The sequence below is a fragment of the Caretta caretta genome, chromosome 2 (assembly GCF_965140235.1).
Source record: "Caretta caretta isolate rCarCar2 chromosome 2, rCarCar1.hap1, whole genome shotgun sequence".
NCBI classification, from domain to species: domain Eukaryota; kingdom Metazoa; phylum Chordata; order Testudines; family Cheloniidae; genus Caretta; species Caretta caretta.
Window position 1 is genome coordinate 178,085,615 of NC_134207.1, and position 15,295 is coordinate 178,100,909.

General features: G+C 41.0%; 1 protein-coding gene across 1 annotated transcript in view; it reads left to right on the top strand.

The window, feature by feature from the left end:
* The window catches only part of LOC125631839 (mediator of RNA polymerase II transcription subunit 1), a 29,796-nt gene that overhangs the window by 12,637 nt on the left and 1,864 nt on the right, over positions 1-15,295 (top strand). The window contains exons 9-16 of the mRNA XM_048839162.2: positions 3,732-3,802; positions 4,737-4,802; positions 5,602-5,707; positions 6,970-7,094; positions 7,600-7,712; positions 11,280-11,475; positions 11,847-11,942; positions 12,451-12,559. Coding sequence (XP_048695119.2) covers positions 3,732-3,802; positions 4,737-4,802; positions 5,602-5,707; positions 6,970-7,094; positions 7,600-7,712; positions 11,280-11,475; positions 11,847-11,942; positions 12,451-12,559 — 882 coding nt within the window. The remainder of the gene's footprint in view (positions 1-3,731; positions 3,803-4,736; positions 4,803-5,601; positions 5,708-6,969; positions 7,095-7,599; positions 7,713-11,279; positions 11,476-11,846; positions 11,943-12,450; positions 12,560-15,295) is intronic.

Genomic DNA, 15,295 nt, shown 5'->3' on the forward strand with positions numbered 1-15,295 from the left:
GCAGTCTCTCTAAGGGTTCAAGGTTTCTCTTAACTGGTCCCCTTCAATTTGCCTCCCATTAGATCTGTCCATAAATTAATCTAAATTGAGTCTGTCAGCCCTTAAACTCTAGGCTTGCAGTTGTCTCTTGTCTCCTTTGCCCAGTTTCTTAGAGGCAGCCTGGTGTAAGACTGTTGTCCCTCTGCCATCTCAGAACTTTCTGCCTCCTTTTTCCTCTCTGTTCTTGTGAAGCACTGGAATGGGTTACCTTGGGGGGAGGTGGAATCTCCTTCCTTAGAAGTTTTCAAGGTCAGGCTTGACAAAGCCCTGGCTGGGATGATTTAGTTGGGGATTGGCCCTGCTTTGAGCAGGGGGTTGGACTACTAGATGACCTCCCGAGGTCCCTTCCAACCTCAATATTCTATGATTCTTTTATAGCTGGGCTTGTTTTTCACCTGTGGGTTCATGCCTTGGCAACTGTGCAGGGGTATGGACATCCTGATTGCCTATAAACAGGGAAGACTCTTCTCCCGTCTGCCTATGCACGGTATGGGGTTTGTAAAATATATTACAAATAGGCATTCTGAAATGAAGACAGACATATGGCCAGATTCTCAGCTGGTTTAAGCTCCATTGATTTTGAAAACAAAGTGATTTATGCCAGCTTAATATGTTGCTCGGTGTTTAGTGAAATGGGGTTACAAATTTATTCATATTAAAATTGCACTGTATCTCACAGATAGGTACCCTTACAGTCCAAATGCATAACTTGTCTGTTTGTCCAGTTCTTAGACTTGCATGTCTGAGAGACAAGGTGGGTGAGGTAATATCTTTTATTGGACCAACTTGATTAAATTGGTCCAATAAAAGAGATTACCTCATCTACCTGGTCTCTCTAATATCCTTGGACCAACAAAGCTCCAACACCACTGCACGTCTAAGACAGACTTGGCTATGCCATGAACTGTAATCTTCCTTATCATTGTGCTTGGTAAACTGTCCCCTCCTATAGGTGTAGTTCCCAGTTTGGGGCCAGCAGAAGGGCTTTTTCTTTTTTGGTGGGGGTCACCTGGCTGTAGTGTCTGAATTTTGGGGGCAGGGTGCAAGGAGGTGTCCTAAGTAAAAATGCCTTAAGTGTGAGTGTCTCTGTGGGAATCGGGAGTTGTGGTTATAAGTTTCAAGATTGTGGAAGCTTTAACCTATCTTTCCCTATGTCTAAACTTCCACTGTGACTAAACTAAGCTAGAGAAAGGAAAATAAGCTAGAGCAGTAGTTCTCAACCAGGGGTATGTTTACCCCTGTGGCTACTTAAAGGTCTTCTGGGGGTACTCAAGTCCTCTAGATCAATGTTTCTCGACCTGGGGCTTGCAGCCCCAAGGGTGGTCATGGGATAGGTTTAGGGAGGTCACAAATGCAGGGCTGGCATGAGGAGGTGACAAGCAGGGCAACTGCCCAGGGCCCCATGCCACAGAGACCCCCTGCGAAGCTAAGTTACATGCTTCAGCCTCAGGTGGCAGGGCTTCAGCTTCACTGCCAGGTGGCAGGGCTTGGGCTCCAGCCCTGGGGCGGCAGGCCTTATGCTTCAGGTAAGGCTCACATGTGAACTACAGGCTCAAGTATCATACTGAAATGTAAGTACAATATTTATATTCCAATTGATTTATTTTATAATTGTATGGTAAAAATGAAAAAGTAAGTCATTTTTCAGGAATAGTGTGCTGTGTAGCTTTTGGGGGCCTCACAGTCTATCTAAGCTCTAGCAATGAGATTGGAGGTGGCTAAGGAAAAACTTGCCACCAGACCAGTTTACACCCTCGAAATTTGTTGAACAAATTCCCCCTTTTCCAGAAGCATGTGTGTGCGTGGCAGACGGGGATAGAGAAGGTGGTGCCTATGACACTAAGCACCCCTGTAGTCACACCCTATACACTATCGTAATAATCTTTGTACAAAATATGCCTTGAAGGGTATCATTTGAAAACTAATAACTCACAGGGCAATAATATCATGGCAAAATATATGTAGCAACATTATATGTATAGTTATGAAATCCACCTGTACATAGGTGCCGACTTCCCCAGTTCCTGGGGGGTGCTCAAGCCCCACTCTGCCCCAGGTCCTGCTCCCTCCCCCCCGCCACCTCCTGAATGCTGCTGAACAGCTGATTGTGGAAGGCAGGAGGCGCTGGGAGGCAGGTGGAGGAGCTGATCCGTGGGGCTGCTCGTAGGTGTGGCGCACCCATGGAGTCGGCACTTATGTCCCTATATGATGTTCTTAGCACATGTTCAAAACCACACAGCCCTGCCTAGGCAGAAGTTGTTAAATAGGTCTATCCTATATCAAAGGAATGTGTGTTTACTTCAATTTACATATAAGTAATAAACAGGGTCCTCCAGAAAGCATGGGGAGTAGATGGCAGGAGACGAAGCAAATTTGCATTTTAGTTAGATTAAGTTTTAGATGCATATTTTCACTTTTATTTGCTGGTAACTATTTCTAACTTTATCTCTTACACTTGAATTCACTTAAAATCCTATCTTCTTTTGTTAAACACGTTTCATTTTTTTAAATACAAACCAATCCAGTGCTGTGTTTAAACTGAACTGTTCAGTAATCCGAGTTAAAGTGGCAGATTGGTTTCTCCTGTAAAGAGTTGATAGTCAACATTCTTAATACCTAAACTGCCCAAGAGAGGGCTGGATGGTGCAGAAGACACGTTTTTGGGTAAATTCAGTACTGGAAGTGTGTTGGGGTCACCCTGCAAGTAGTAACCAAGGCTGCTGGAAGCCAGAGTGTGACTGGTATGTTGCTGACAGGCCGCTGGACCAGAGCTGCAGCTATACTCAGTCACTCAGGGTGTGACCTGCATACTAGCAGGCTGTTTGTGAGCAGCCCAGGTTGGGAGCTACAAGAGCAAAGCATTGTGAGGCACCCAAGATTTCAGGGCAGGTGGTGATACGACCCCTCATTGGTCTGGATTGCACCCCAGAATGTGACTCAGCCTCCTTTCTGGGAACCCTGAAAATTGAAAAGACTGTTCTGGAGACTTGTCTACTTGACTTGCTTCATCAAACAAGGTCCTGCTGTAATGTGAGAACATACAGTTAGACTATTTTTGCATAGTGTTTCCTTATTAAGAACAGTCATTTCTTTTTGAGCTAACATGCTGTGTCCTCACTAGTCACCAATCTGTCAGCAAATATCCTGAGCAGTTAACTATGAATTGATGAGTAAGCTATTTGTATGGCTGGGTAGATCTTTCAGCCTGTTACCATTTTGCAGCTCATTATTAAATACTTGCACTGTACATGAGTTGAAGTGTGAGTCTTACTTGAGTACCGGTTTATCCAAGTCACTTATACTTCCTCCCACCTTGCCCTTGCAGTACTGTGTCTGTCATTCCAGTACTTTCATCACCCCCTCCCCCACCTCTTTAGAGCCAGGGGTGTACAAAACCAAAACATGTGTAGGCTTGCTGCATATTTAAAATTTGACAAAGGAGCAGAGTGAGCCCCAGCTGAAGCTGGAAATACAAGTGTTAAGACCATGCATGATGCCACTAAGAGACATAGGGCAGTGGTGAGTTAACTGAGAGAATTTCTGAAAACTACCATAGAACTGCACAAAACCTAAAGCCAAGGCAATCAAAAGAGAAGAGAGAATATTTAATGGAGTGAAATGGCTTTATATTGATTTAAATAGCACTGTCTCTCTAGAACCACTGATCTGTGTGTATTTTGTAAAAAAATTAGAACACAAGATGTAAACAGAGTTACGGAAGTACTTCATGGAAAAGCAGGACACCTTGTGCCAAGAACTGGAGGTAATTTTTTTGTTTAGATTTAAAAAAACAAACCCCAACTTGAGTAAACAGTGTGCCCACAGCAAAGATCCTTCAGTACTGAGCTGCATCATTAGCTATATTTATTATTTGTTTTGGAGTAATGCTTAATGGGGGTTCTGTATTCCTGGGCACTGTACATTTACAGTAATGAAAAGATGCTCTGGGGACCATATAGCTAGCATATTCCAGCAGCTTGATAACATACCATCTTAAAAACAGTGCTGCTAATTTTCTGATGTCATGTGGGGAATTTTGGGAGTAACTATGAGACTCACCATAGTTGCAACAGTGATACTGTTGCTTGCCTAAAAAGGGGACTAACTCGAATTGATGGGTTTTAGCACCTTGTTCTAGATCATCATAGATTGTAGTCAACAGGGGCCTTGGGCTTTAACTGTCAGAATTCAGACATTTGCATAAAATGTATTGTGAATACACGTTTTTGCTATGCTGAGCTATTGCTCAGCTCCATATGAAAGTCCCTTGTCTATGTATTATTACTTTCTTTCCTCCCCCAAGCAGATGAGTCAATTTTTAAGAAACTTTATTTGTGTATTCTAGTTGGATGTTCGTTCCAAATTCTAACATTTAAATATTCATATTAAGAAGAGAGATTAAAATATTGCTAAATTCAATTGCTAAATTTTCAAGTCTGAATATGAGGCTCTGTAACAATTGAAGTATAATAGACCTTTCAAAATATTAAATTGATTCTATACATTTCTCATTGAGATTTTAGCAGTAAAATATAATTCAACACTATAATGACTTGAACATTACTTACAAATGTAAGTTTTTGAGGGTGTATTTTTACTTTTGCACCCAGTTCTCTCAAGGATTTTTTTTTTTAACTGCCAGCTCAAAATTGATGATGATTTGTAGTAAGCAACTGTAATTTTTAATTCTACTTCAGGGACCCCTATGAGCATTGAATATTATCTATCTCCCTATCAAGTTCTGGAAGAAGAGCTGAATCCTGGTAACAATTTAAAATAGCTTATTTTTTTTAACTGGACTTTAGTTGTTACAGTTGTAGTCTGAAAAGAATCAAGTATAGTTAAAGGGTGAACTCGCGAAGTGAATACTAGTGAAGTAACTATCTTTCTACAATATGAGTTCCCTTTTGACCAGAAGATTGCTAAATGGAATTGGAAACAATTTAGGGCATAGATTCTACTTCTTGTAAAAGTTTCACTACATCCAAGTTCATATGTAAAAAGGTTCCTTGTAAGTTGAACAATTATAGAAATACCATTCTAGACATTGGTTCTTCATGATTGGCACTAAGGTGGGAACAAATTAACTTGTAAACTGCTTGTTTAGCAGAGTCCAGAAAGATGCATATAGTTTGCGGCAAACGGAGCCCTGTGATGCACTTATTTCGTGCAGGGACATGATCATTCAGGAAACTGGAGACTTTGCCACTTCTAGGTTGCTGGTACTAATAAAGACGAGCATGGGAGCAACCAAAAGTCATTCAGTAACCTGTGTGAAATGGAACTGGTGGTCTTTTGGTCCTTAGCGAAGAGATGTTCATGTCACAAAAGAGCATCAGCTATGATGGTCAAACTGGCATCTTTGGCAATCTGGGTTAAGGCAATCTTTGGCTAGGTGATGGAGATCTTGCGTTGTAGCTGTCTAGGTTGTGCCGGCACAATAGATGACCTGAAATACACCAGGCCTTCTAGGCTGGCATCTTTCACCAGCACTATGTTCATCTATATTTTCATAAGGGAAAAAAATGCACTGACTCATATCTGTCTTCTCTCTTCCTTCAGGCTCCCAAGTATGTGGAATAAAAGTATTTGTAACTGTTGGAAGTTCAAACACAACACACAAACTTCCCATTTCTCCGTTAATTGTGGATTCTCAGACAGGAGATGGGTGAGATTCAAAGGCACGATTGACATTTCTGAACATAAAAATGGACTTTCAAATCATTGACATTAAACCCTCACATCATTTGTATTGATCCTGTGATCATATAATAGAGATGCAAACCCATTATTAGACAAGAGCAACACTACTGTATTGACGGCATTATCCGTCTTTGGAGCACTCTGCATAATCAGATGACTGTTTTCCCAAAAGAGTTTTTAAAATTATGTCCAAGTTCATATTAACTGTATGAATTCCATGGAATCACAGATCTTAAGATCAGAAAGGATCAATGAGATGATTTTGTCTGACCTCCTTTACAACATAGACCAAAGAACTTCATCCAGTAACTCCTGCATCAAGCCCCTAACTTTAGATTTATTTAGGGTATATAAATTAAGTGTATTGTAATTAAATTGTGTAATATTTTAAACTGTTTGCATGACCATTCCTAGGACAGGTTTCAGAGTAGCAGCTGTGTTAGTCTGTATTCGCAAAAAGAAAAGGAGTACTTGTGGCACCTTAGAGACTAACCAATTTATTTGAGCATAAGCTTTTCGTGAGCTTACAGCTCACTTCATCGGATGCATTCAGTGGAAAATACAGTGGGGAGATTTATATACACCCCTCACTGTTCCTAGACTTCTTGTCAACTGGTGGAAATGGCCCACCTTGATTATCACTACAAAAGGTTCCTTCTCCCCCCCATGCGCGCTCTCCTGCTGGTAATAGCTCATCTTAAGTGATCACTCTCGTTAGAGTGTGTATGGTAACACCCATTGTTTCATGTTCTCTATGTATATAAATCTCCCCACTGTATTTTCCACTGAATGCATCCTTTGAAGTGAGCTGTAGCTCACGAAAGCTTATGCTCAGGTAAATTTGTTAGTCTCTAAGGTGCCACAAGTCCTCCTTTTCTTATTCCTAGGACAGCATCATTTAATCTGACTGTCTGAACAGGTAATACAAGGGGTAGGCTTGAGGGGAAACTCCCCTCACCTCCTACTGAAAATGAACCACAGAGCACCAATTTAAAGCAAGAATCCTTGTATACTGCTCTGCCTGGTTTTTTTGGCTCACCTTCCTTCTTTGTCAATCTTCATATAGACTTTGCTTTATGACATCTAGTCTATACTTGCATTTTCCAGAGGGAGATTTTTCTTGAGGTGGAAAGAGTATCATCTATACCATTTTACCCGGACACTAAGAATCCTTGTCACAACAGTGTCTTCTTTAACAAGCTTGCCTTTCTACCCTTTCTTTCCCAGCAACCCTGCTTTTTTACCACTGACTGATGAACTCAGCATGGATTTGTCCGCTTGCTTTTTCTTGACGTTTCATCAGCCTTTTCCTATGTCCTCATCCAATATTCAAGAGATACAGAAGTTTACAGGCATGTTTAATTATCTGTAAGATTAAATATTTTTGAGTATTCTACATAGCTTTTCCTTTTTACCTCCCTCATGCTAATTTTGCAGGAGATGTCCAGATTTTCTACCTTCTCTGTGAAAGGAATACTAATCAGAGAATTTTCTATCAGCTCAGATGTGATTATCACATTAATAATGTGATAATCCATGTAAATGTGACCTGACATTGGATAAAAATATGCAGAGGGCCAAGTATAGAAATGACAATATAAGGAGGATTGATAGCCTTGTGAGTAAGGCACTGGACTGGGACATGAGAAATCAGGATTTAATATGAAGCTATGATAGACTTCCTGTGTGAATTTTGGTCAAGTTTCTGTGCCTCAATTCCCAGTCTGTAAAATGGGGGTATATACGTCCCTATGTTCTTTATGATGACTCTGTAAAAATGGAATGAACATTTTCCATGTCTCATGAATAATTACAAATTAATCCAGAAATACTAATTTAAAAATTATCTGGCTTTAGGAGTTCTGATTGATGGACTGAAGCTAGCTTCTCTTCATGCATTGATTGTTCAATTTACCCTTAATGATGAGTACAAGGAAGATCTGTCCATGAATAATTCTTGCTTCTTTGTGGTATGTATGTTCTGACTTTTGATACATGCAAGTCATTTTGCTCTTATTCTTTGTCTGCATTTATGTGGCTAAGTAAACACTTTTGGTCTGTCAGTAAGCAATGCCAATATTCAGGAATCCTGACACAACTGAATGTCCATCAGGGAGTATATTATTCCAGTTTTTTTTACCTCGGTCAACCTGCTTACTTTAAACAATTTAAGGCAATTTAACACCTTCGTAAAGGTGACAAAGGAGACACTATTTTGTGTATAATAACTGGAGTCATGTCAATTGTATGTAGTGATGGTGGTGATAAAGCATTTAGCCTAACTAAGTTTATCTCCCACTTTCCTTCTAATTTCTTCAAAAGCAGAATTTGTCAGTGACTAGTCTCAAATCTGAGATCCTCCAGTATATCCAAGATGCTTCCCAGCTAGATTTTCATTTTAAAATAGATCCTGTCACTCCATTTTAAATCTGATTAAAAATAGAATTCCCTACTGCACAACCATAAAAGTAGTGAATTTACGATTTGTTATAGTCTTTATTACGATGAATGGGAGAAAGAAGAGTGTAAAATATTAGTCACCCCTTCAGTTAATTTGATTATACATAAATTTAACTGATTTCTTTTTGAAATGTTTTTTTCTGAGTTTTGTTTTTTGGTACATAGTGGTTAAAATAATAGTTTCAGAGGTTTCAGAGTGGTAGCCGTGTTAGTCTGTGTCAGCAAAAACAACGAGGACTCCTTGTGGCACCTAGTTTGTATTATGTTAGCTCCTAGACTGAGGCTGTTTTGCATATTTACAAACTACTTGAAAATAACCTTAAACATAAATGATAAAGACTGCCCAGATTTAGTACTGGTGTAAGATGTTGGCAGGACAGCCCTGGTAGATGAAAGCCTCTTTATCTACGGACCTGTGGCAGGGATAATTTCCCACATCATCCGCTTTGCTAGCATGCCTTAATTCTGAAAGGGGAGAAGAGGGCACTTCCTCTACAGATAACGGGTATCTACATGGCCCATGTAGTTCTTGGTCGCCGCAATATGGCGGTTGTGCAGGGCAATGGTGGGTGAGTTTACAATGTGATAGCTGCAACCGAGATCCACCAAAGACCTCCTCTTTAGAGGCCACTACATATCTATTAGATGGAAATAACTTTAATCTCTACAGAGCTGTGCTGGATATGGGTGAGAGACTCTGTAGCTTATTAGCAATGCCCTAAGGCATCCAGTTTCCTACCAAGTGCTTATGTTGCACCTTCAAGAATGAAGACTTTCTTTCTAGAAAAATAAGCTTATTAAATTAAGTGCTGACCTTTTTGGAGCTTACACAGGGAGGGTCTTCCTCTCTCTCTCTGGACACAGGGTAAAAGGTTCTACACCTGACCCTGCTCAATTGCTCCTTAATATGAACTCAATTAAGTGCACTGCCCTGCTCTTAAAGCAGCAGCTCCCATTTGACCAAGACAGAAACAGTAAGGTTATGTCTACACAGCAAATGAAGGTGTGATTGTAGTTTGGGTAATAATAGTGAAGACAAGGCAGCATGGACTTCAGTGTCAAATAACAACCCAAGTAGGTGTCTAGGGTCTCCAGAGGGCTTGTGCTAAGGTGGGCTAAGATGCCGCATCTTCACTGCCACTGTTACTTATGCTAGTGTGGATTTTCTTTTGCTTGCTACAATCATACTTTATTTGCTACACAAATATGCTCTAAAATTACATTAAAACAAATATTACATCTAAATAAACTTCCAAATACGTTTTGGAACATAAAATGGCTTCAACAATTATTCCAGAGTCTTTACACTAAAAAGGTCATATCACCTTTTTCCCTTCAAATGAGTCACTAGATGGGTTTGAACCCGCACCCTTTATATCGGCCCATGAACTTCTTCTAGTTTGGCTATAGGAGCAATTCAGTGGCAGAAACAAGTTATTTGGTAGTTGGACTACCCCAAGGTGGTAGATGCAATACATGATCTGCCAGTCAGTTACACGATTGTTTGAGAGACAGTATGGAACACTGGCATGACTGGGGCCCTAGTGGAGGCCAGCTATGGTCACTCAGTTAGGGTGAAGTACAAAGAATGGGGCAGACAATCCTCATAAAGCTGGTGGATATTCCAATACTTAGATTTACCAAGCCAGCATAAAACAGCTTCTTTATTACCTTCCTGGTAACTCAGAAGTCCAAACAACACAGTTCCCTTAAAGTGATCCAGCCTCAGGTTTCCCTCCAGGTACCCATGTCAAATATGATGATCATTTCTGTAAATCTTATTTCATCATATAAAAGAAAAGGTTCTACCAATGCCAAAGGATCGGACACATGACCTCCCAAGTTATTGAATATTCTAGATCTTACCCAAATACACACTACAGCCACTTCTTACTAACTAAATTAAACTTTTATTAAAAAACAAAAGAGAGAGTATGGTTAAAAGATCAGTATACATACAGACATGAGTTCAATTCATTTAGATGCAGATTCATAGCAGAGATGATGAGCTTTGTAGTTGCAAAGAGTTCTTTTAGAAATAGTTCATAGGTTATTGTCCAATGTCCAAGTATCATATTCAGGACGTACCAGCATAACTGGGACCTGAGTCTTCCCCTGATGAAGCCTAAGCAGATTTGAGATGACAGAATCGGGACCCAAGGATCTTTTATACAATTTCATGTCTTTTGACAAGTTGGAGTTCAAAAGGTAATTAGCATGACTTTGAGGGAGGTCCATCACCGGTACTTGGCTATAGAATTAACATAAGGCAATTTGTTTGTTCCTCCACCATTCACAGATTATTTGCTATACATTTCAAAAAGAGATGAATACAGAGCTATCCTGTGTTTACAATTCATTTAAATGCTAGGATTTTCTTTTGATCTCTGAATTATCAGAATACAGCGTAGATAGGGACTGTTGATTCCATTGTCGGCCCTACTCATACATACGTAAATACACAAAAACACAAACATCTCCCCACATGTCTTTTGAGGGTTATTTATTTTGCAGGATCTTTCACCCTTTCTAGCCATGCATCAGAACTGGTTATCAGGATTCCTGACTCTGGGGAAAGTGTGCTAAAGAGATAGCACAGCTAAGCACATTCCTTCTGAAAGGCAGTATGGGAAAGTGAATGAGATTAGGGTCTGTCAGGTGAGAGCACTCTGTTCATGGCTCGGCCTGAAATGTCCTCTCTTTCTGTTATTTTACCTGTATAATGACTGACTGATACTAGGTTCTCCTAAATTAAAGGTAAAAGGCTGTTAATTTCTCTCTGACTTTCACTGCCCTTATAAGAACAACTGAGACTAGAACTCATGGTCTCTTGGCGTGAAGCTCAGTGCAGATTATCCTGTGTTAAAAGGTATTTTACAGGAGAGGGGCTTGGTCTCAGTTGACTCAGTTTCTGAGTGATATTTTCCAGGTGCAACCAGGGATTTCAGATTTGACAAATGTGTGCCCCACAAAAGACTTTTTTGGTACCAGATCCGTTGTAACATTCTGGTATCAGGACTAGCCATCTTGTCTTTCCAAGTTTCCATTCCTCACAAAAATAAGTTTTTCTTTGTCAGTCTCTTCCAGATTGCCCGAAGCACAGTTATTTCATAAATAAGGGCACAGAGAAATCAGGTATAACAGGAGCCCTTGTCAGTAAAATTCCATTTACCCATCCAAAGTGTGTGCCTGCTATAATTGAGATCCTTCGGCATCAAGTGACATATAACACTCTTATTGGCAGCTGTGTCTCCGAGAACACTACAAACGAAGGTAAATTGTATGTTACGAAGTACAGCGTGTTTCTCTGTAATAGTCTACTGATTGGTTTTGTATTTGTAAGTTGGACGTTCCCACCACAGCAGGTGCATTTTCCAAATCCACTGCTATTTACAAATTGTTTGAAATGACTGAACTTTTTATCAGCATTCTTAATTTTTGTGTAGGGCTCTGTAGGTTAATTATTTTCAAGTAGCACACCCATGTTTGACCCAATATTTAGTTTCCAGAGGCACAAACTGAACTGCAGAGTGACCATAATTAGATTCGGAGATGTCAGTGTTTTGAAGGGCTAATGTATAATTCACTTAAATGGGGCTAAGCTTAAATAAACCAAGTTATTAAATAAAGTTACTGCCTTACAGATTGCTCAGAGCTGCTTTATTTTGAAGTGTCTCCACAAAAGGACACTAGCTTTTCCATCTCATTCCAGCATCCTATGGGAGAGAGTTTAGCCTGTGGTAAGTGAGGAATATTCAACACTGCTATTTCTTTGTATCAAGTTTACAAATATCTTTGTTTTGTCAGGACATGGGTTTCAATTGTAAATATGCACAGTGTACTGTGAATCTCAAAAATCTTCCTAAGCTTCACTCTTCTGCGTGCTTATGTATATAAATAAACTGGAAATGCTTTAAGGTTGCCCACCTCAAAACAAAGAGTCAGGAAATGTAAAAGAATTAAGGCCCTGGTTCTGGAATGCATTGAACATGGGTAGACAGACTCCCATACCCCCATGGAGCTCCACTGAAATAAGTGAGATTGGGGCTTATAGTTCCTACAGCAATAGTATTTGAGCTATATGAGCACATTCTGTTTATTATGGTAAATATAACCATTAATATTAAATGTTACGTGTCTTAATTTCCATACTTGGATCAAAGGGAAATGTTCAGGGGTTGTAAATAATATTGCTAGACCTTTGTCAACGCACACAATTTTGAAATGTCCATATTTTTTCCTATGCAGTGGTAGCTGATGTCTTGAGCTCCAGACAAATCAGATGCAGTCTTCATACAAATCCTCAAGATGTAACTCTAAATTGCTGCAATGACTTTATCACAAGAGTCATGGAGCGGTAAGTGTTCTACTCTAAAATGTTTGGGACCCGTATAAATTGTCTATTAATTGTAGTAATTTTTATGCATATTCAGAAAAAATGTAAAAACTACCATCCCTATGATCAAATGAACTTGTTGTCTTTTTGCATTTACTAAAGTATATTTTTAGTTCTCAAAGAAAGGTCACTTTTTTCTTTGCATATCGTATTTATTCATTTACCCAATTTGAATTAGTGATATGTTCATTTACGCTAGCAGTTCTTGTGTCTGCAACTAAGACTTCTTTACAGTAGGAAGTGGAAAAAACATTTTGCAAGTTAGACATTTATTTTTATCCTCTTGAAAGGGGCCCAGTGCTAAGCTGTAGATACATCTGCTTAGTCACACAACAGGTACAGCAGAAGTAGTTGCAGTGCAAGTTTTCCCATGCTGTCTTAGCATCATGTGCCTCCTGTTTTCCAGAGGGCACCACCTCTGTGGAGTGAGCCGTTCATTTTCCATGTCTATTCAATTCTTCCCTTCTCTACTGAGATGAAGGGTCTAAATTGTGTGGGGCTGCTATGGAATGAACATGCATACACTAAGTGGACTGAGACCACTAATTCATTTCATGTAGGTCAGTAAACAGCTGTCCAATTGGCTGTAAGTTGGATGTAGGCTGGACTTGAACCATGAATTTAAGCAACAAGATATGGAAAATTGCTGCTGCAGCTAGAGCATTGTACACTTGGGCTCCTGCTATTGCTAATTCTGGTTCAGCTGAACTAGTAGTAGAGACGGTAGAAACCCCCTTTTTTGTAAAAACGGCCCTAATGTGGATAAGAAGTCAGGACTGAGGCTCTGTATTCTTTTAAAACTTCATACAACACATGAGAATGATCTTAAAATCTATAGTTTTCTAATTGTAAGGTGAATGCTGTCAACTTAAGCGCTCATTAAAAGTAAAACCGTAAATCCCAAACTTGGAACTACCTAAGAGTATGTCTACACTATGAAATTAGGTCGATATTATAGAAGTCGATTTTTAGAAATTGATTTTATACAGTTGATTGCGTATGTCCACACTAAGCGCATTAAGTCGGCGGAGCGTGTCCTCACTACTGTGGCTAGCATCGACTTACGGAGCGGTGCACTGTGAGTAGCTTTCCCACAGTCTCCACCGCCCATTAGAATTCTGGGTTAAGCTCCCAATGCCTGATGGGGCAAAAACATTGTCGCGGGTGGTTTTGGGTACGTGTCGTCAGTCGCCCCTGCCTCCGTGAAAGCAATGGCAGCCTTTTTTTTCGTGCCGACGCTATACTGCTTTCAGCAGATGGTGTAGTAGGACTGCTAACTGTTGTCATCCACCTCTTCCCCTGCAACTCTGCTCTGCCGCTATTGTCTCTATAGCAAATTTCTCCATGCTGTCTGTCATGGGCTCCCGGACACATGTGATCTTCCTCGGGAAATGTGCGTGGTGCTAAACCGTCATCGTCCACCGCTTCCACTGCAACTCTGCTCTCATGAATCCACCTCGCAGGTCCTGTCGTTGTTCTCTATAAATATCTATTCTCGTGGCATCTGTTGTCAGCCACTGCTTCTGCTGCAACTCTGCTGCAACTCTGCTCTCCTGCAGACTCCATACCACGGCAAGCATGGAGCCTGCTCAGATCACTGCGGCAATTATGAGCATTGTAAACACCTCACGCATTATCCTACAGTACGTGCAGAACCAGAATTTGCAAAAGCAGGCGAGGAGGTGACAGCAGCACGGTGACGAGAGTGATGAGGACACGGACGCAGACTTCTCTCAAAGTATGGGCCCCGGCAATTTGGACATCCTGGTGGCAAAGGGGCAGGCTCATGCTGTGGAACGCCAATTCTGGACCCGTGAAACAAGCACAGACTGGTGGGACCACATAGTGTTGCAGGTCTGGGATGATTCCCAGTGGCTGTGAAACTTTCGCATGCGTTAAGGGCACCTTCATGGAACTTTGTGACTTGCTTTCCCCTGCCCTGAAGCACAGGAATACCAAGATGAGAGCAGCCCTCACAGTTCAGAAGCAAGTGGCGATAACCCTGTGGAACCTTGCAATGCCAGACAGCTACCGGTCAGTCGGGAATCAAATTGGAATGGGCAAATCTACTGTGGGGGGGATCCAAGTAGCCAACGCAATCACTGAGCTGCTGCTATTAAGGGTAGTGACTCTGGAAAATGTGCAGGTCATAGTGGATGGCTTTGCTGCAATGGGGTTCCCTAACTGTGGTGGGGCGATAGACGGAACGCATATCCCTATCTTGGGACTGGACCACCTTGGCAGCCAGTACGTAAACCGCAAGGGGTACTTTTCAATGGTGCTGCAAGCACTGGTGGATCACCAGGGACGTTTTACCGACATCAACGTGGGATGGCTGGGAAAGGTACATGACGCTCACATCTTCAGGAACTCTGGTCTGTTTCAACAGCTGACCAGACCAGAAAATAACTGTTGGGGATGTTGAAATGCCTATAGTTATCCTTGGGGACCCAGCCTACCCCTTAATGCCATGGCTCATGAAGCCGTACGCAGGCACCCTGGCCAGTAGTAAGGAGCTGTTCAACTATAGGCTGAGCAAAGTGCAGAATGGTGGTAGAATGTGCATTTGGACATTTAAAAGCACGCTGGTGCAGTTTACTGACTCGGTAAGACCTCAGCAAAACCAATATTCCCATTGTTATTGCTGCTTGCTGTGTGCTCCGCAATATCTGAGAGTAAGGGGGAGACGTTTATGGC